The 22,341-nt window shown below is 35.0% G+C and overlaps 1 protein-coding gene across 7 annotated transcripts in view; it reads right to left on the bottom strand.

Moving 5' to 3' along the window:
- The window catches only part of REV3L (REV3 like, DNA directed polymerase zeta catalytic subunit), a 143,589-nt gene that overhangs the window by 18,790 nt on the left and 102,458 nt on the right, over positions 1 to 22,341 (bottom strand). For all 7 annotated transcript variants that reach the window (XM_064486767.1, XM_064486769.1, XM_031456165.2 and 4 more), the window contains 6 exons: positions 17,030 to 17,148; positions 11,715 to 11,856; positions 9,971 to 10,215; positions 9,024 to 9,132; positions 6,990 to 7,196; positions 8 to 117 (listed from right to left, as the gene is read on the bottom strand). In XM_064486767.1, the coding sequence (XP_064342837.1) occupies positions 8 to 117; positions 6,990 to 7,196; positions 9,024 to 9,132; positions 9,971 to 10,215; positions 11,715 to 11,856; positions 17,030 to 17,148 (932 nt within the window). The remainder of the gene's footprint in view (positions 1 to 7; positions 118 to 6,989; positions 7,197 to 9,023; positions 9,133 to 9,970; positions 10,216 to 11,714; positions 11,857 to 17,029; positions 17,149 to 22,341) is intronic.

The raw sequence follows: 22,341 nt of genomic DNA, 5'->3' as shown, positions 1-22,341 counted from the left end.
TCATTACCTGTCAGTATCACCATATACAACCCTAGCACCCCACTTCTTGGTATCATTCACCAGTTTAATAGCTCGTTCCAAGGTCTCTCTGGCTTTGTGAACAATACTATCGCCAACCTGTTGGTACAAACACATTGGAAATAATTTCATAACATAGTTTAGTATAAGACAATAGGCTTTAATATATCACACTTAATTTTAAATACTAAATAGTTCTAAAAGTGAAACAAGGAGAAAAGAACATTCAAAAGAAAACAATCATCAGTGTTATCATTCTTTCTACAAGTACTCAAGAAGAAAATAAGGTGGATGAACAATTTAAAAGAATGTACCAATCAATATACAGACTTGCCTGTGAGTGTATTATAAGTACAATGGACTACACTTTAGGTACACAGCTATATTTGATCCTAGAAGAATAACCCTTTCTTATCCCCTTCAAGGACTTTCTTTTATGCCTTTATAGCCAATTAGGCAGGAAAATACTCTATGTGCATGAATGTGTGTATCTTTCAAAATTTTTCTGTTGGGAGTATTACGATAATTTGTTTCAGTATCATTAAAGTTAATGCTGAACTTAAATCTCAGTGATTGTTAAAGTTTTTAGATAATACTAAATACAAATAACTGTATAATTATATGATGAAAATATATCACAAGTACTCAATTTAAACCAATTAGACAGATATGTCTCACAAGGTTCTTTCATTGGTAATTGGTGAGTTTTAACAATGATCATGGCATAAATTGACAAAACAAAAAGAAGATGGATCTTGACAAATATGAGAAGCCAATTATATTTCACAGTTAAATTAATTAAGGAGACTAGTATAGCATTGCTGCTTCATTTATTAAACCCATTAAAGCTAAGAGTTGAGGTAAACTGCCATTTAGCATAAATGGAACATTGCATTTAAAGTTTTTTTCCTCTCTCTTTTAATTGAAGTATAGTTGATTTACATTGTTGTGTTAGTTTCTGGTGTACAGAAAAGTGATTCAGTTTTTCAGATTCTTTTCCACTAGAGGTTATTTCAAGATATTGAATATAAGATTTTAAAAAATAAAAGTTAGGCACTTTTTCTTTTCTATTAAGACACAAACAATAATTATTACGATCCTTCCCTTTTACTGTGAAATTCAAATTACCTGAACTAAATGCAGAATTGAATAATACTTAAAAAGCTGTTTAAAGTTGCTTTACAAAGGAAATATTGTCTATAAACAAAGGGATAAATTAAAATACAGGTAGCAGAAACTTAATTTGGGTTCTAAATTAAGAACATGAATCATTTGAGACATTCAGTGCATTAGAAAAACTTAAGAATATGAACTATAACCTCTTACATTAAAAAAGATCATGTCATCTAGTTGAAATTCAAGTTTGAATAAAATATTTAAGCTACACCTGGAAGAGTCAGAACTCTTGCAGCTGCCCCTAAGGACCACACAGTGTGAAGGACACAGTGTGAAGGACTCAGTGGCATAAAGGGGAGGAGACTGGGAGGGAGTGGAGAAGTGGGGAAGAAGGGAGGAGTGGCAAATACATTAAAACTTATACTGCTACTTTGTGCCATAGTTCCTAATTTGAAAAACGTTATCCACTACAGGGCTAAGAGACTGGACTTAAAAAGAGGAAAATAACTGGTTTCACAATTTAGGTTGGGATCCTGAAAAGTCATAATGAGAAAAATATTTAAAGTAAAAATTCTCTGTAGAGTGTTGGTGAGGATGTGGAGAAAAGGGAGTCCTTGTGCACTGTTGGTGGGACTGTAAAGTGGTGTAGTCACTATGGAAAACAGTATGGAGGTTCCTCAAAAAATTAAAAGTAGAACAACTAGGTGGTTCAGCAATTCCACTTCTGGGTATATTTCTGAAGGAAGCAAAAACACTGATTGGAAAATATATCTGCATCCCCATGTTGAATGCAGCACTGTTTACAATAGCCAAGACATGGAAACAACCTAAGTGTCCACTGATGGATGAATGGATATAGAAAATGTGGTTTATATACAATTAAATATTATTCAGCCATAAAAAAGAAGGTAATCCTGCCATCTGTCACAATAGAGACAGTCATTGAGGGTATTATGCTTAGTGAAATAAGACAGAGAACAACAAACACTGTATGATCTTGCTTATATATGAAATCTAAAACCCTCTCCCCCAAAACCCTCTTAACTCATAGATACAGAGAACAGATTGGTGGTTGTCAGAGGTAGAAGGTGGGTAAAATGAGTGAAGGTGGTCAAAGCTAAATAAGTCTTAGAGATGTAATGTACAGCATGGTGACTGTAGTTAATAATATTGTATATCTGAAAGGAGCTAAGAGTAGATTTTAAAATCTCTCATAAGAAAAAAATTTGTAACTATGTGGTGATGGATTTTAACTAGACTTATTGTGATCTAAATGATATTGATCATTTCACAGTATATTAAATCATTAGGTTGTATACCCGACATTAATATAATGTTACATGTCAGGTATATCTCAAAAAAAAAAAAAAAAAAAAAAAAAAGAAAAGAAAAGTAAAGAAAGAAAGAAAAAGTAAGAGACAATGAATAGCCAGTTGAAAAAGTTGTCATATCTAGTCATATATACATGTAAGTATAGCTTTATCAGGAACAGTAACTGGTTTAGGAGAAAAATATGAACACATAAATTTATGAAATATGTCAGTGACAATGCTGAGCTGAGACAGAGATATTAACCCACAACTATTAGCTACATTACTTTTCTCTGCATTCTTACAGAAATTCTTGCTTACAAAGTCTTACTTTTAGCATAGCCTAGATCTAGCACTTTTTTTGTTACCTTGGTGGTACTGTCAGATATTTTTGATTGTGTGTTCACTGAAGGAAAGCACGTGGCCACAGTCAGTAATCCACCTGCCCCTTTAAAGACAAGAGCTTCTGTTTTGACTCCGCTGGAGCTAACTTTATATGTGTTCATGAGAGACTTTTCTGTGATGTTGACAGCTTTTCCCACTCTTGATTTTATATATAAATTAGCACATTATAATGCTGTGATGTTGGCATGTAAAGAAGGGCCAAACGTAAGCTTGCAGTCATTAACCTCAGAGTATCTGAGAAGTTCAGGGCCGAGGAGGCAGATGTTGCTTAGCAGTAAGACTCTAACACGCTAAAGTAGTTCTTGGGCAGTTTCTACTGCCAGATCAAAACCTCCAAATTCTAGTTCTTCTTCTTCTTTTTTTAATGTTCTTTTTGGGGGTAGGGAGTAATTAGGTTTACTTACTTGTTTTTAGAGAAGGTACTGGGGATTGAACCAGGACTGCCTGCATGCTAAACATGCGCTCTACCACTTGAGCTACACCCTGCCTCACCCCTAGTCTAAGGTTAGAACATTTACGTACTTTTAAAGGATGTGCTAATTTCTGCATTGCTTTGTTTCCAAAATACATTAATAAACAAATTTTAAATTGGGAGGTAGGGAAAAAATTAAGGAAATGTGGAAATAGCCTAAGAAAAGATTTGCTATTCTGGTTTTACATTAGTAATAAAATCATTTCTACTCTTTCTATTAGATCATTCTGAACAGTGTTTTTAAAATATGAGTAATAATATGAATCCCTAGGACTGACAGAGTAGTTTTTATATTATCTAAAAATATACAAACATGAAACTGGATAAAAATTGCTTATGCTTATAGACTTTACAGTTCAACTACGAAACCAAAAACTTTAGTATAAACAAAATCATGAGCAAAAACTTGAAGTGAATATTATTTTTTCAATACAGATGGTATATATTTTGCTGTATTCATTGTGAATATGTCATGGACCACCTTGGCCATGTTTTTGTTTTTTCTTTTCTCCCTCAATACTTAATTTTTTTTAGAGCAGTTTTAGGTTCAAAGCAAAATTAAACAGAAGGTAGAGATTTCCCATATATCCCCTGACCTCATACACTCACAACCCCCATTATCAACATCTCCCACCAGATGGAACAGTTGTTACAAATGATGAACCTACACTGACACATCATTATCACCCAGAGTCCAGAGTTTACATTAGGATTCACTCTTGGTGTTGTACACGCTATGGGTTTGAACAAACTTGTAATGATATGTATCCATCATTACAGCATCATAGAGAGTACAGCTGACCCTTGAACAACGTGGGGGACTAGTTCTAGAACCTGCCATGGATACCAGAACCCATGGATGCACCAGTCCCACAGGCGGCACTCCATATCTGTGGTTCTGCATCCAGATTTAACCAACTTCAGATCATGTGGTACTGTAGTATTTATTGAAATAAATTCACACATAAATGAACTCATGCAGTTCAAACCTGCATTGTTCAAGAGTCAACTGTAGTTTCAACGCCCTAAAAATTCTCTGTGCTCTCTCTATTCATCTCTCCCCCTTCCCTCTACCGACAACAACTGATCTTTTTATTATTTCCATAGTTTTGACCTATCTAGAATGTTATACAGCTGGAATGGTATGCAGCCTTTTCAGATTGGCTTCTTTCACTTAGTGATATGCATTTAATCTTCCTCCATGTCTTTCATGGCTTGACAGTTCATTTCTTTTCAATTCTCGAACTAGTCCATCGTCTGGATGTACCACAGTATACTTATCTATTCACTTATGGAAGGACATCTTGGTTGCTTCCAATTTTTGCCAATATGAGTAACACTGCTATAATGATAATCTGTGTGTAGGTTTTTGTGTGGACATAACATTTACTACTCCTTTGGGTAAATATCAAGGAGAGTGATCGCTGGGTTGTATGGTGAATGTATGTTTAATTTTGTAAGAAACTGACAAACTGTCTTCCAAAGTGGCTGTGCACTTTGCATTCCCACCATCAATGAAAGAGAGTTCCTGCTACTGCACATCCTTGCCAGGTGGTGTACATATTTTGAATTTTGGCCATTCTAAAAGGCGTTTTGTGGTATTTCATTTCAATTTGCACTTCTCTGATGACATATAGAGATCTTCTCATATCATTATTTGTCGTCTAGAAGTTTCTGGAATTCCTATTACATACATATTATACTTTCTGTAGTTGTCCCATAGTTTTAGGATATTCTTTTCTATTTTTAAATCTTTTTTCTCTTTGCTTTTCAGGTTTGGCAGTTTCTATTAAGATTTCCTCAAGATCAGAGATTCTCTTCTCAGCCATGATTCATCTACAAGTAAGTCCATCAAAGGCATTCTTCATTTTTGTGTTTTTGATTTCTAGCATTTCTTTTTGGTTCTTTGCTAGAATTTCCACTTCTCTGCTTACATTGCCCATCTGTTCTTGCATGCTGTCTACTTCAGCCATGAGAACCCTTAGCATCCTAATCACAATTGTTTTAAAATCCTAGTCTGATAATTTCAATATCCCTGCCATATCTAAGTCTGGTTCTGATGTTCTCTCTGTCTCTTCAAACTGTGTTTTTTGGCTTTAGTATGTCTTGTAATTTTTTTTTTTTGATAGCCAGACATGATGTATTGGGTAAAAGGAATTGCTGTAAATAGGCTTTTAGCAGTGTGGTGGTAAGGTGTAGGGATGAGGAAGTGTTCTACAGTCCTATGAGTAGGTCTCAATCTTTCAGTTAGCCTGTACCTCTGGACCGTGGACGTCACATGTGCTTCTCAGGTTTTCCCCTTTGGTGGGAAAGGATGGCTAGAGAGGGCTGGAGTGTTTTTCTTCCTCCATGTGGAAGGCTAGAGCAGTTGGAGTTGGGTATTTCCCCTTCCTGAAGTCAGTTAGGCTATGGTAAAACTCCAGCAGCTTAAGCTCTGGTTAAATAGTTTCTATTGAGGGCAGACTTAGTTAACAACAGATTAAAAAAAAAAAAAAGGCTTCTTTACTCTTCCTGTGGCAGAAGCAAAAGGGAATTTTTCTCTGATATTCACTGTGAGAACCTAGTTGAACTCTCAGAGGTGAAATTTAACAATAGTGTGGGGGCCCTGATGACTGGGTCCCTTGGAGTTTTTAATCTCTCAGATTTGTCCACCCTGAGCTTCCAGCAATTCATCAAATATGGTTCAGTTTTCCCTACCATGGCACTGGTTCTTGCAGAGATTTGTGCTTTTAGGTTTCTGCTCTGTTAAGTTGTGAGTCTCTCTATCACCTGTTGGTCTCTTCAGTTTTGGGGGCAGCAGTTTATCCTGGGATCACACTTCTCTGACAGATCTAAGAAGAGTTGTTGATTTTTCAGTCTGTTCAACTTACTTGTTGTGAGGACAGAGTGGCAACTTTGAGTTTCTTACATATGGAAAGTCCCTTGCCTAGGTTTTTGGAGTCTACTTTGTCCACTTTAGGGGGACTTTATTCTTCCACTGCCTTTCCCTTAAAGAACTACTCCAAATATGGTATACTACAATGCTCTGGCCTTCCTCTGGCATGAAAAGATCATCAATCAAACAAGTCTGCTTTGTTCTTTGAACAGTTACTAGTAAATTATTATATTACTGTCCTACTATATTGTCTTCATATCAAAATAACACCCTAATTTAGTAAATAACAATAAATTAGGCTTATTTAATGAAAAACATCTTTCAGTTGCAAACGAAAGGTTGTGCTTTATATCTACTGGTATACTAGTAAATATGGAATGACTTTTCCATTCTGACATTTGGAGAAGCCAGCTGAACTACCATCAGATCTCTATCAATGTATTAAAAAGAATTATTTAGTACCAATGTTATTGTAAACACTGCTATAAAGGGGGAACTGAATCTCCTGCTAATACTTGGTTACAATATGGTCATCCATAATACGTAGAAATATGGGTATGCCAATTTCTAAAATTATTATTAAAACAAAGACACAAAGAGTTCTCATACAGAAAACCCACAAACCCCTAAAACATGTATGTATATAAGCCCTGGTTTGAGAAAAAATGATACTATGTCATGGAAATGAAACTCTTTAGTCTAAAGTTTCAAAACAAAATAAAATACTTTAATGAACTATTCATTTAATGTGCTTTAGTCTCTTTTGAAAAAACTACAGATTTGTATCACTTACCTCAATGCATGGCATTCTCCCAGAAAAGTTAGCAGCTGTATAGCCAAATGTGACATTTGCTATAAGCTTAAGTCCTAGTTGACGTGCATCGAGCATTCGTGAAAGGGCTCTGTCCTGCTTGTAAGCCTTCATTGACTGCTTCACCATGAGTCTAGTCTTCAAAATTTCTTCGAGCATTCTTGGTAGCACACCCTTTCTTACTGATGGCTATCAGAAAGGAAAAAAGAATCTTTAAATCCCTTAAACATTATGGATTTAGATAATTAAGAAGGAAGCACAAAGTATAACAATGGCCAACTGTCATGAATTCAAACATACTAATAATAGAGTGACCAAAGGACTAGTGCTCGTCAATACAAAATCATCACATTTTCTTTCTTTTGAAGAGGACTTTTCTCCTAAAAGGTTCCTGTAATGTTTATAAATCTAATGTAGCACTACTATGTGAATTCAGAGACCTCCAGGGAGGAGGATGTCAACTAGTGCAATAAAAGACCATACAGTAAGTTTAGTGGAAATTTTGTTCCGAACTTTGATCCAAACCCCCACTCTTTCAGAAAGACACACGGGATTTGTATCACTCATAACAAACCTTAGTTTTTAAAGATCTCATCCTAATGACCCCACACAGTAATCTGCATGGAACTCCATTTATCTACCTTGGAAGAATGATGAGCTGGGTTGACTCTGCTGACATTCAAACCTGTAGTTCCAGGGACTCTAGGTATTTCAAATCTGATGCTTAGACCACTAAGCCATCCCCTCCGGCCTATATTTATTAGCAATCTGGAAGAGGGGATGAATAGTGAGGTGATAAAATTTGTTGATGTCAAAAAAAAAATCATTTGTATTAATCAAGACTAGGGAGAATTTATGAGAACTCCAATAGGAATGAAAACCACAAAACAGTATTAACTTTGAAGATGATTCACAGACACGTGCAAGGTAATGTATGTCGGACTAAATGATTAAAACCTCAGGTATAGGATAATTACACTTGTGAATATTAAAAAATTTAATTTTCATTAAACTTTACACATTGGATCAGAATGTAGATGCAAATTTTAAAAACGCTGTTAAAGGGAGATAATAAACTGCTAGATATGTGACAATGAAAACATATTCTAACCTCTAATTCATTCTGTGTACCTTTTGAAGCAGCTATAATGTTCGTTAAGATATAATACATGTCATTATGTTAAAATAGAGGTATTTTTCAGAAAGGAATATATTATAAACTCTCTGGTAAAAATCTTCCTCATATCTAAATGGTTAATTTTAGGGTACTCTTTAAACACAGCATCCTCTTACTGGTAAAGAAGGATGCTACTTTTGCTAAGTACACCAGAATGAATTTGAGGGCTAATGGGGTCCATGCTACCATTAACCACCCTACTGTCCCATGACTCTAGTACAGACTTACTGCTAAAGAAATAGAAAGGAATAAAGTTGGCATATGAGAGGCAATATAATTTTCTCTTAGATCTCTTCCTATTTGTCTTTATTCATTTATGAGGCTTTCTAGTCTCTTGAGGGTAATAAGGGAGGGAAAAAAGGGACTCTGTTATTAGTTTGGATATCTTCTTAAAAATACAATCAATAAAGATTTTACAGTATCATTATTTCTAAGATGGCCTTAATTTAATTTCAATTATATAGAACAGTTAGTAAAGTAGACACATTAATGCAAAATAAAGCAACATCATTGTGGTCATCAGCTTAAGTCTGCCAGATTCCAGTAGAGGGCAGAAGGTATATATACACATTTGTTTCTTACACTATTTTATTAAAAACTAAAAAATCTAACAATAAAAATATTTAAACCTAAATTCATGCAAAATGAGGTGACTGTTTTTTAAAAAATGTTTTCTTAGAAAATTCCCTATATTTTTAACTTTTTGAGATAAGATATTCAAGCAAACTTGATATATGTGTATTTTATTTTCTTAGTATTATATGCCAACAACATCTAAACCACTAGCTCTCCAAAGGTTAAGCCACAGTTGACACCTTTCATTTATAAGAGAGTATTACCTTGACAAAAGCTATTCCATTGGGGGACACTGTGATATCATGCCTAATTTGGTAAAGTAAATCAGGAGGTACTCTCAGAGAGGTACAGCCAAATTTGAATTCATCATACCTGTTAAGGGAAAAAAAAAATTAAGCGAATACTTTCTCAAATCATAGAATAGAGATTCTAGATAATTTTAGGAATTTTTCTAATTCCACTGGAAATTCATCTTTAAACATGTAAACATGAATATATATATATTTAGTAACATGTTTGTTTAATTACCAAAAAGCAGTTCTTCAAATATTCACAATTTATTAAAAGAAACATTTGTTAAATGGCACTATCCTAAAATATATCAGTAAAATTCATACTAAAATAACAAATTTCAACTGAACATATGATCACCTTTTACTTTATAAAGTATAAAATTCTGTAAAGAAAAATTTAAGCCTTAAAAGATTGTAAATAACTTTTCCAAACTTCTGTTTTTAATAAAAAGACAGAATTACCAATACAATTTTCACAAAAGTTTTTTATAAGGAGTGAATATACCTCAGACTAACACTATAACACTTGGTTTTAAATACACAAAAATTGTTATAAAGGAAGACTGTATTTCTTATGAGAAGAAATTTAGTTGACACGAATAAATAAAACCTAACATTTAACAGTTTAACTTTTTAAAAGAATCACAGGCTATTTCAAAGAAAAGTCAAGAGGAGGTGATAGCTGAAGTTACAAGACCACAGTCTTCTTCATATGAATCATTCGTCCATGATGCTGAATTAGTCATATGGTGATCCATGTCAATTAGGAAGGTAACTACAAAGAATGGATCAGCTGTGCTACAGTCCATTCATCCTGCTCATAAGGACAGTCTCATGTGCAAAGAGACACTTAAACAAAGAAAATCTAATTTTAGTAAGAAGCACAACAAAATTGTAAGTATGAAAAAAAACCTTACTTTCCCAAGTTTTCCACATGGCCAAGGCAGGTGGAAAAACAGTAGTTGTACGCAATTACAATAGAAGGATACAGTGACTGGAAATCCAAAACGAGAACAGAGTTGCTATAGAAGCGAGATTCAGGCTCCATAATTAGGGGAACACACTGTGGAGCTCTCATCTGGGATCTTTGCTGTACACTAGGTGTCACAGGAATATAGTTCATTGGTTTTGCAATACGCAACATCATTGATTCCACACGGTACTGCAGGCAGAGAGGTGAAGGTAAGGGAGAGAAGAAGAAATTGTTTAAATATACTGGTTCTTTGAATATGTGATAATCATTTGGGGAATGTTTTGCTCTTCAGAATCTGGCAACATTGACTTTCTTACAATACAGTCATAGTGTTGTTGGTTATTTACTCAGCTTTCAGGTGTCAGAGGGGATATTTGTAAATCCTTTTCCTATTCCCTAATTTTATAAAAACTGCAAAATATGTCAACTTACACAGTAAGTCAATTTTGAAAAGGCAGACAATTAGACTTCTCTTTATGTCATAATAAACAGATGTAAAAGAGACAACTGTATAGTTGACAGTTTCATTTAAAAAGCTGGCCAATAATCTTCGACAAATTTATTTGGTAAAATTAGAGAATGAAAGTCAGGAGACTTGATATGGGTAAATGTTATCCCAATATCCCAAGAAGGAAACACAAAGATTCCAAAACTGAAAGGTAGTCAGCTTAATACTGGTCCCTTACAAAACTGGATCAAGCAATTACTGGTTGTTTATGATAACTGCTATAAAGCAGATAGTTTGGAGTACTAGAGAAAGAAAGCACTCACAAGGACCAGCACGGATTCACTGAAATGTTCTCGGTCAGTTTTAAGGTATCTGTGCTGTCTATTATAAGCCAACTCAGTTTTTAAAATTTGGGGGAGTATAAATAAAATAAAATAGCTTATAAGCAATAAAATTAATAAGTAAATAGGTAATGCCAAGGTAGTCAGAAATCTGTTTTTGCTGTATTTACTGAACTGGTAGATTGGGGGGAACTTACAGACATAAAATCATTGAAAGATTTTATGAGGAACATGAATGATTTAATGTAGTATTCCTGATGGCTAGCACAGTGGTTATTTAACACACTAAAGGTATTCAAATAAGTATTTGTTGAATGAATGCATAAAACCATTTTCACAAGGCATTTTTAAAAAAATCTCATTATATCCTTGGGAAATTAGTTAGAAAGATATTAAGTGGCTTCTAGGGTCCCATTTTTCTATAACATTTCAAAAAATACAGCCCATTTATATTGATTCCTGAATCCTCCTCCTTTTTTTTTTTTTTTTTCCAAACATTAAGGTTATTTGTTGGGAGTTGGAACAAGCCAAAATTAGGAATGTAAAACAAAAGAGAGGGAGACTTTGCTGCTTCCCCAGTTCTAAGGAGCCTTTAAAGGCATCCCTAATCACACTGACAGTATTCAGGAATCATCTTCAAGGGCACAGCCATTTATTTTCTTAATACCTTGCAAAACTTAGCAGTGGCCAAAAACTTGGTAAGGAGAGAGAACAAAAAGCAGAGCTGTTATGTGAAATTAAAGCTTTTCTAGAAAATGAAATGACAAGACTTGATGAACCAGCGTATATTGGTTGGGACCATATAGAAAGTTTAAAAAATCAAACCGCCTCAAACATCTCAAAAGTGAGTATGTCATTCACACAGAACTTTCAAGTATGCAAGAAAATCAATTTCCTACCTGTGAACCCCTTGTCAATACATGTAAAAACTGAATGCCAAAAAGTCTAGCCATTTCACTGGTTTTCCCAATCAGGTCCAGCTGTTCTAACATTTGGAGATTTCCACGGACACGGCTAATGTAATGATCAACCATTTTCCATCTGTTAAAATAGAATCCATGCTATGAATATTAGGGAAAAATCTGGACACTGGAAACTAGTACCATTTTCATTCTGCCAAAACCTACCTATTAAAAGTAAAGTTATTTAAGGGGGGAGTCATAATGTGAGCCTTTAGCAAAGTATGTTAAGGAGTTAAACATTAGAAAATTTCAGATATTTCAAGGGCATAAAACCTAGTGAAAATATGTAAAGTTTAAAATAGTGCTTGTGAGAAGGTGGTAAGACTAAGGATAATTATTTTCAATATTTTGCTTGATGTTACTCTATTTTTATTATAAAAAATTAACACTGTCTCTTAGATGCCACTGCTAATGATGCGATAGTTATACAATAATAACTATTCTACCTATAGGCTTGTAAAGAACATGGAGACTTTGGGTTATCTTTGTTAATGCTAGTCTGAAATAAAAGTATGCACTGGCCTCTCATGGGAACAGAGGATTTTGGTGATCACCTAGAAAAATCAGGAAAATAATTGTAATGGGACCATACATGGGGTAAATATGTGTCAAATCAGTATTTTCTGTTAAAATAAAAATATTCTGTTCTTTGATTTAAACCTTACAAATAAACCTCTTTACCCTACCTAACTTTTGTTAAGAAAAATAAGCAATAACAAAAAACCTTTACCAAAGTCATGAGAGAAAGTTTTGACTTAATATTATGTTATCAAAATGTAAAAATGATCCAAAGATATACTGTAAATAAAATTATTCATTTAAAGAATATTAAGGTTCAAATATATTGCAACCTTTAATTATATATGAGTTTTAGAATACAGCCACATAATTGTTCAATAGAAAAAGTTAAAAAATCTGTTCCTGAGATACATGACTAATCAATATAGAAACACTAGAAAATAAACATGAAAAGAAGAAAAAAAATCACCCTGTAATTAAAAAGACAGATGATAACAAGTGTTAGCAAGGATGGGGAGAATTTATAACCCTCATAAACTGCTGGTGAAATGTAAAATACTGCAGTTGTATTGAAAACAGTCTGGCAATTCCTCAAATTATTAAAAATAGAGTTCCCATATAAGCGACCGATTCCACTCCTAAGTATATATCCAAGAGGTATAAAGATACATGTCTACACAAAAACTTGTACAAAAATGTTCATAACAGCATTATTTAGAACAGCCAAAAAAATGGAAATACCCAAGTGCCCATCAACTGATGGATAAATGTGATATATACCCACACAGTGGAATATTACTTGGCAATAAAAGGAAATGAAGTGTTGCCACATGCTACAACATGAATAAAAAGACACTCATAAAAGGCAACATATTGTATGATTCTACTTATATACAACGTGTGGAACAGGCAAATCTGTGGAGGCAGAAAGTATATTAGTGGTTGCTTAAGGTGGAATTAGAGGGGTGCAGAAGAGAGGGTCAGAGGGTAATGGCTAATAGATAGATGTAGGGTTTCTTTTTGGGGTAATGGAAATACTCTAAAAACCACTGAATTATACACTTTAAATGGGTGAACTGTGTGAATTATATCCAAAAAAAAACTGTTCAAAAGAATTAGACAAGAGAGAGGGATTTAGCTCACTGGTAGAGTGCATGCTTAACATGCACAAGGTCCTGGGTTCAATCCTCAGTACATCCATTAAGGAAAAAAAAATTAAAAAAAAAAAGAAAATTAGACAAACAAAAAAAATCTTAAACTTTACCCAACTTTTAAAGTAACATAAATAGAAATATTGTTCTATCACTTGCATTTTTAACTTAATGTATTATGCCTATTTCCATATATATATATATATTTGTATACTATTGTATGATTATAACAACTTAATGGATCTGTTATTGAGTATCCTTTATTAACTATAATCAATGCTGTGATAAATACCTTTATAGTTAAGTCTATGTACAGATGCTTAAATATTTCCTTAAGATAAATTCTTAGATTTGGTCAAAGGGTATACTATGATTTAGTTTTTAACATGAAATGACACACTGCTTTCCAGAAGGTCTTAACAATTTACATACTAGTAATGATAAACAGTTTGTTTCCTTGAATCTTCAGTAACACTAGGGATTAATTTTTTTAAGTTATTACTAGTTTGAGAGGCAAAAAATGGTATCACATTTTAATATGTCTTTTTTTGTTTTAGATTATTCATGTAACCCTTTGGTAATATAGGTAGCAAAATGTAAAGCAAAGAGTGCATTTCATGTGGATTCAATCATTCCCTTTAAAATAAAACAAAATGGATTTAATGGCTCATCTTTTCTGTAGACCACATGAGTGATCAATGACCTGTCTTGGAGTTCACTGATCCTTTTTTTCTGCTTGATCTATTTTGATATTGAACCTCTCCAGTCAATTTTTTAGTTGTTATTTTGTTCTTCATTGCCACCAGTTCTGTTTAGTTCTTTTTAATTTTTTTCTCTCTCTGCTGAAATTCTTACATTGTTCATGCATTGTTCTCTTGACCTTGGTGCGCATCTTTATGACATTTATTTTGAATTCTCTGTCAGGTGAATCATATAACTGCTTCATTAAGGTCCATTTTTGGAGATTCATCTTGTTCTTTTGTTCAGAGTATCTTTGCCTGGTTCTTCATTTTCCTTGACTCTGTTGGTGTCCCACATTAGACAAAGCAGGCACCTCTTGCAATCTTTGTGGACTGGTCATGTACAGAAGAACTCCTCCAATGAACACTGCCAAAGATTCTGGGGGCCTCTACCAACTCCTTCCCTCCCCAGAGAGAAGCAGGCAGCTATGGTTTCCTTCCATTCATTCTGTGCTGAGCAGAAGAGGGGGTTATGGTGTCTCTTAGCCCAAACCACCATCTCCATTCCACACCTGCACTCCCAGCAACTGGACTGTGCTGGATCTGTGAGAGCTTAAGACTAGAAAGACAGATGACAGTCCTTTGGGTAGCCTTGGGGCAGTTGGGACAGTGGATGCATAAATCAACCTTTTATTGCATGGGTGAACTATGAGTTGGGGTATTTCATCCACTCACTCTGTGCTGAGTGAGGAGGGGGGAGGATCTATGGCATTTACCAGCCCACACTGTCCCCCCCCCCCCTTTGGCTCTGTCAGCTAGGCTGTGCCACACCTGTCAGAGTACCCTCAGAAAAGATGGGGTGCTAGACACATGAAGCAACCCCTTCCCTCTCCTGGGAAAAGCTAGGAGCTAGGGGCCTTTTCCTGGTTGTATGGTTCTGGCTCAGAGGCACAGCCTCTGGCAAGAGGGTATTCCAGATCTCCCTCCCAACTTCGATGAGCCTGGTTCTACATTTGTTCAGGGTACAGGAGCCTTTTAATTAGTTTCCACATTTCTTACAGGACTAATCTGTCTGTGAACTATTACTGAATCAACGTGTTTGTGGGGGAAAGGAGGGTCCAGGACTTAATACTCCACCACCTTCCTGACATCATTCCATATCTCTCTGAATATACGTATTTTTAATGTATGTAAAAAGTAGACTTTTTAAATAAAAAAGTGATCTTTTTGAAATAAGACCACTTTCATTACTATTTTCTAGTCCTATGGCTGGCTAGCCATGTGGTATAAAAAAGAAAATGAGTAATTGTGGCCTTTTAAAAAATAAATATTACAATACAAAGTTGATTTTGTTAGGTAATTTTTTGCTGTTGTTAAAGAATGATGCCACCTTCCTAATACTTTGTCAAGCTCAAGTATAGTAAGCAAGTATTGATTTGGAGACGGAGAAGGGAAATTTAAAGCATAAGCTACTCAGGATAGGCCTGGGTAGGTGCTGAAGTGGTTGAACTTAAGAGCATCTTGAGGGCACAGGGTACTTTTGGGGATGGGACATCCGGGAAGAAGGTGACAAAAAACGGAGATATGAGAATTCCAAGTACAAACTCACTTTTTCTGAACTTTTTCTATGGATTCACTCTACTCCCAGGAAATGAAGAAAATTTCGAGTAGTATTTCCTTGAGCTACATAACCCTCTACTACCAGGATATAACTCTTAGCTCAGAAACTGAAATCATATTCAATAACTATTTCTTGGATAGCAGGTGAAATCATGATGCTATCTAGATCATATCAGAGATTAAGAAATTAGCCATCTTCTCTGGGGGAGAGTCAGGAAACCTGCTTGGGCCAGGACCTGCCAGTGGTACAAAGCAAAGGTCCATCTCTGCTATGGAAAGAGCAGGAATGCTGAAAGAACCCCATCCCTGAGGCTTAGAAGAACAGTAATTCCCAAAGACTAACTCTGGACCAGGAGAACTGAGTAATTCCCCTGTGTCCACTGTAAGTCTTACACAGAGTAACAGCAGCAGCAGCCATCCTTTTATTAAGCCTGACTGAAAAAAAAATGTGTTGCATACACTGGAAAAAGAAGAATGACTGTTGATTTCTCATCAGAAATAATGGAGGCCAGAAGAAAAGATGTAATCTTCAAGAAAAAAAAAAACTCAACCCTAGAATTAGACAGTGAAAATGTCATTCAAAAGTAAGAGTGAAATAAAGATATTTTCACGTAAAGGCTGAAAGAATTTGTTACCAGCAGACTTGCACTAGAAGAATTGCCAAAGAAAATAAGTTAGCGGTTTCTGAAAGTGTTAAGCTAATCATGTGACCTGGCAATTCCATTCCTAGAGAAATGAAAATGTGTGTTCACACAAAGACTTATATACAATTTTATTCATAATAGCCCCAAATGAGAAACCACCCAACTGTGCATCACTTCAACAGGTGACTGGATAAATAAATTGTGGTATATTCATGCAAGTGAATATTACTTACTAATAAAAATGAACAAACTGATTCATGCAACAACATGGTTGAATGTTAAAAAACATGCTGAGTTTCTTGAAAGAAGCCAGACAAAAACGGGTAGGTTGTAAACAATTCTAATTATACAAAGTTCTAAAACTGGCAAAACTAATCTATACTAATAGAAATTCAATTAGTACTTACTTGGGTGGTTAAGGAATAGGTAGATTAACTACAAAGCTGTATAAGGGAATTTTCTGGGTTTCAGAAATGCTTTTTATTTTGATTGGGGTAGTGGTTACAGGGTGTATACATGTTTCAAAGTCATTGCAAAATACACTTTAAATGTGTGCATTTTATTGTATATAAATTATACTCCAATAATACTGATTTTTAAAAACAGATATTACTCTCTTCAGAGTTATAAAGCATTACCTGTATAGATCTGTCTTGTTATCAAACCAATCTGATAAGACTCGAAAGGTAAAGAGGGGAAAACGCTGATGAAGAACATGAAAGCTCACATTTTCAAAGGTGTAGTTAGTCAGAGCCACCTAGAAAAAAAAGTAAGACACCATTATAATAGTGCTTATACTTACATACAAGTTTGTCTCTAAAACAGCCTGAATATTATTTCTAACTTTTCATAGTAGATATGAAAGCTACTTGTAGAAATGATTTGTGTTACAACTGAATCATAATTGATTTAAAACTATGTGTATATATAGCCTACTAGACAGAAATGTTTGTAATAAATTAATATTTAATTGGAGAAATAATCAGACCTGATGAAATTCAACTAGGTCATACATTACTTACTTTGGAGATTCCAGTTCTTATGACTTCCTTTTATACTCTGTGCCAATACAAATACTGACAAATGGACGCACTGCCAAACAAGTTAATTTTTTGTTCTTTCTGTACTCACTTTTTGGTCCTTGATGACATGCTGATTGACAGGCTCTCACAGATTCGAGGAAAAGTTAGCTAGTTAAAGGCAGGCATTCATCCTGCTCCCAAGAATTACATCAATACTAAGACCCAATACATGAACATTATGGACTTAATTTCATTCCAAAAACAAAAGATTAAAAATAAATGGCAGAAATGTTTCCTAATCTTCAAAATATGTAGGTGAAGGCTGTTTTTATGGGAAAAGAATACTGAAAAAGTGTCCACATTCATAAAATATACCTCTAGCTGGATGATCTCTCAGAAATACCTACAAGACACATGAAATCTAGACAATGGCAGTATTTCGATGTAAATGGAAATCAAGGACCCAGCAGTCACCATTCTTAGGTCAGCCCTTGGGGTTCTGAGGATAATTCAAACAGCACTTCACATTTGTATATTACAGTTTTAAAATATTTTCTTTTCCACTTCTACAATCCAGCAAGTAAAAAACAGGGATTAAATATTAAACTCATCTCAGTGCAGTGCCCCAAACTGCTCTTACTTCATCTACAATTTCTATCAATCTCCAGAACAACAGCATTGGAATGTGGCATACTTCAGAGTGTGTGTGTGCATACTTCAGAGTGTGTGTACATGCTTACATATACACACACAGACACAAACACACAAACACACACACACACACACACACACACACACACACACACACACACAGTTTTAAACTTTGGAATGAGCCTACCTATTCTAAAAGTCACCAGTATAAAGCAGGTATTAACCTCTAATCTTGGAAGTAAATCACCATTTCTTTTACGAAAACCAGTACTGCCCTGGACTACTTCTCTCAAAAATAAGTAACTCATTTTATTATCAAATCCTCATATTTGGATGACTCTTCTACATGCTAATATTTTAAGTTAGTTTTTTTTTTAAAGTTTCTATTTAGTTTCATAGAAAATGGAACCAAATATCTGATCTCAAGTAGTTACATGATTACCTAATATAGAGTATAGCCCTTTAGACCAAATCTAAACTTCTGCTGGAGTATATATGTTCATTAAAACAATCAAAAAAATCTCTACAGAAAAGATCCCCTTGTCCTGCAGCTTTCTCATTATCCCATGTAAGTTGACCTGTAAAGATTAACTAGGGGATCCTGTGACCTCAAACTAAACTTAAATACAATTTAAGAAACCGCCCCCCAATATCTGAGGCAGATGGCAGACCTATGTTCTGGGCTGATTTTATTTCAAACAGAACAATTTCATAAATAGGATTAAGACTAAAATATTATAACCTTGTAACACCCACTCTACTTTGGGTCTTCTCAGTGTCACAAAAGCAAAAAAATGCTCAGCTATAATCTTAGCTGTGAGTAAAATTAAAAGAAGGAAACATAAACTCTAAAATTAAAATGATCCATCTTCAGAATGTCAGTCTTTAGAGAGTGATTTACTCCAGAAAGTGAAATATGAATCTAGCACTCAGAATCAGGAGTTTGTTACTTGATTTAGGGGGAAATCTGAGTAAGTTAAACATTGGAAAATGTACTATGTAGAGCAAAGTCAGAACTGATAGAAATGAAGAAAGTATTACAGTTCATGTATTTTATTGACAAAGGAATGGGCTGACAGAGGTATGATTACACTTTCCCAGAGTCAGTGTGCAAAACACAGTGGTTGGTCACTTCAGAAACAAACTTAGAATGGAGAGAGGCAATCAGAGAATTAGTGCAGAGGAATGGACAAAATAAAGAGGAAAGGAAAAGAGTGGAAGGAGACCATAAAGTAAGCACCTGTGCTCTATTATCCTCCTTCACCTTATTCCCGGAGTTGTTCCTCATTTCCCCAGAGTCTTCAGTTAAAAATTGTTTTGATTGACATAAACTTTATATAAAAATACACAAATATAAAGTGAACAACTCATCAATTTTTATGTATGTATACATCCATGTACCCTCCACCCATATGACGAAATTTCTAGGATGTTCGAAGGCTCCCTTGTGCCCTTTCCCACTCAATACTCATCAAAGTTATGGATTAATCTTGCCTATTTTTAAACTTCATATTAATGGAAACATTTAATAGGTACTATTATTTATTTGGTTTCTTTTGCTCAACATTAAATCAGAGATTCATCTATGTTGTTCAGTGTGGCAGTATTTGATTCTTTTTCACTGCTTTGTGGAGTTCCTGTATTACAGCTGCTTACTCCGCACCCTGATACACACCAATTATTTGCTGACAAGTCTATCTCCTTTTCTAGTGTTGACAGCAAGAATACCTTTGTACCTCCCTTCCACTCGCTCTTCACTCTGCACCAAGACTCAACAGTGATCTGTCTTCTCTTTAAATGTGTATACCATTTATGTCTCCTTTGGCTCTTATATGATGCCTGTATGGTCAGCGACAGATGTCCTATCAAAGCAATAAAATATATTCGGGGGACAACGGATAAACACATACACATACTCTTTTTAAACATGCTCTCTGTCCTCAGAGAGCTTACTTTATGTATTTTATTTTATACATGTTTTATTTTACATATACTTAAAATATATAAAATAAGCTCTCTGTGGATACAGAGCATGCCCACAATAAGCTGGAGTTTTGACCCCTTACTAGCTATGAGGCTTTAGGCAAGTCACTTAACCTCTGTGAACATGTTTCCTCATTTGGAACAATACCTCACTACTTTGCTGTCTTACATATCCTGCAAGTTTGTGAGTATCAAAATTAAAACATGAAAGTCTGTAAAAGTGCCTTATAGATGATAAAATACATAAATGCAAGGGTGCATATTTTACCTCTTTAACACAGGCTTAGTGACAGACTGATGCTGTATTAGGGAATATTAGAACCATATTCCATTATCACCAAACTGAGATTGGGGGAGGCTTACATGCTAGTGTGGAAGCACCTGACCTTCCCAGTGACTCTGATGGGAGTGTTGTCTCCCCATTCTTCACTATCTTATCTGACTACTCCTTCTTAGGATCTGATTCCTCTGTCTGCTCCTCAAAATGTTTTTATTCATAAAAATGTGCTTGGCTCAATCCTGATCGTTCTCTCCATTCACTTCTTGGTGAGCTCATCCACACTTGCATGTGACTTCCAAGGCTGTATCTCTAATCCAGAGCTCTACCCCATATGTGAGACTTCCTATTTAAATGTCTGTGGGGTATCTTCACCTGGATATCTGACTGATACCTCATGCTCTACATTCTTAATCATCATTTTCCCACCTAAACATGATCTTAAACCATCTATGCCGAACCTTGATAATCATTCTTGACACCTCTTTCTCTTCATATTTTTGTACGTCCAGGTCTTGTGGATTTACCCTTTAAATTGTTTTTTGAATCCCTGTATCACTGCCAACTTTCATTTGAGTTACAATAATCTTCTCACTGATTTCCTTACCTCTAGGCTTGTCTCCTTCCACACTGCTACCAGCAAGACAGGTCTCAGGCGTAAACTCACTATCAGTACCTCAATATCACCTTAGCCACCCTGACGATCATACTCCAAAACCTGTGATTACCAGATTAACTGTACCCCTCCATAATCTCAAATATCCCTTCCTCTACCACTGTCTTCTTCTGGTTTAATCCTTCTGGTACCCCAACCTCTTTGCTCCTAATTTGGCTCAAATTCCACAATCATTATAAGCACAACCTTGTACTACCATTCAGTTCTCTACCCCTTGTTCCCTTTGTAACTCATTAATTAAAATTTAGTAAAGTCATAACCCTTTGCTTGTGAGTTATGTTCAAATCTAACCCTGTTTCCTTGTGCTTACATCTATAAATCTGAACATACCTGGCAGGTATCACTTTAATTTCTTAATGCAAATTTCAAATAGGCTGTCAAAATCTGGGTTCTTATTTTCTTAATTAACCACTCTCAAATTCTCCTAGATAATTCTTTTTCTCTCCTCAAAACCAAAGAGCCCCTCTACTCTGCTCACACTCAGCTGAGAAGAGTGATTCCTAGTTCACTGAGAAAATGGAAGCCACCAGAACTTCCACAGATTCTCACAGTCACGTGTACCCATCTACTGACATCTGCACCCAGATAACCTGCCTCTCTGCCTGCTAAAATAGAGGAATCAGCTATGCCCTTAACTAAACCCAGGACCAAATCTGTGCACTAGAGATGGCACTCCATAAGTATTTGTTGAGTTTAATCAGATGTATTTCCCACCTACTTTGCACCTTCCTGAAAGGCCTGGATTAAGCTGATATCCACTAGGCCTCTAAATAAAATCCTCTGGGGAAGAGTCAATTATTATTTCATTTAAGCAGTCAACAAATGCATCATGAGTACTATTTAAGAAGTACTTCATTTGTTACTGAGGATTCAAAGTCCAGAGGGAACAGCAGTTAATTCTAAGTTAAAGTTAAGCAGGAGAGTGAAAACTAGTATATTAAAACACAAGTAAACACATCTTTAAAAAGCCAAAGTAAGCATTAAAAAAAAAAAGATATCCATTCAACTGTAAACTGCATCTGGGGGGAGGGGAGTGCAACTGTTGTGGAGATGTCCTAGAGAGAACAAGGAGATTTTACTTTCATTTTATATATGCTTCTACATCTATTTTTTTAAATAGTGAATATAAATTAATTTTAATAAAGAGCATATTAAAAACAAACTATAAAGATTTAAGAAAATAATAATAGAGTTAGAAACAGCTAAATGTCATGAGGGAGATACAGATAAAAGAGATAAAGATTAAAAAGAGCCTCTGGAACTATTTAAATCCAGGAAAAATAGTTTGAGGGCCTTTAATATGAAAAATAATCTCAGGGCCAGCTTCTGTCCAAGGTCATC

The sequence above is a fragment of the Camelus dromedarius genome, chromosome 6 (genome assembly GCF_036321535.1).
Source record: "Camelus dromedarius isolate mCamDro1 chromosome 6, mCamDro1.pat, whole genome shotgun sequence".
NCBI classification, from domain to species: domain Eukaryota; kingdom Metazoa; phylum Chordata; class Mammalia; order Artiodactyla; family Camelidae; genus Camelus; species Camelus dromedarius.
The sequence above is the reverse complement of the archived record's forward strand: the minus strand, read 5'-3'. Positions and strand labels throughout refer to the sequence as shown.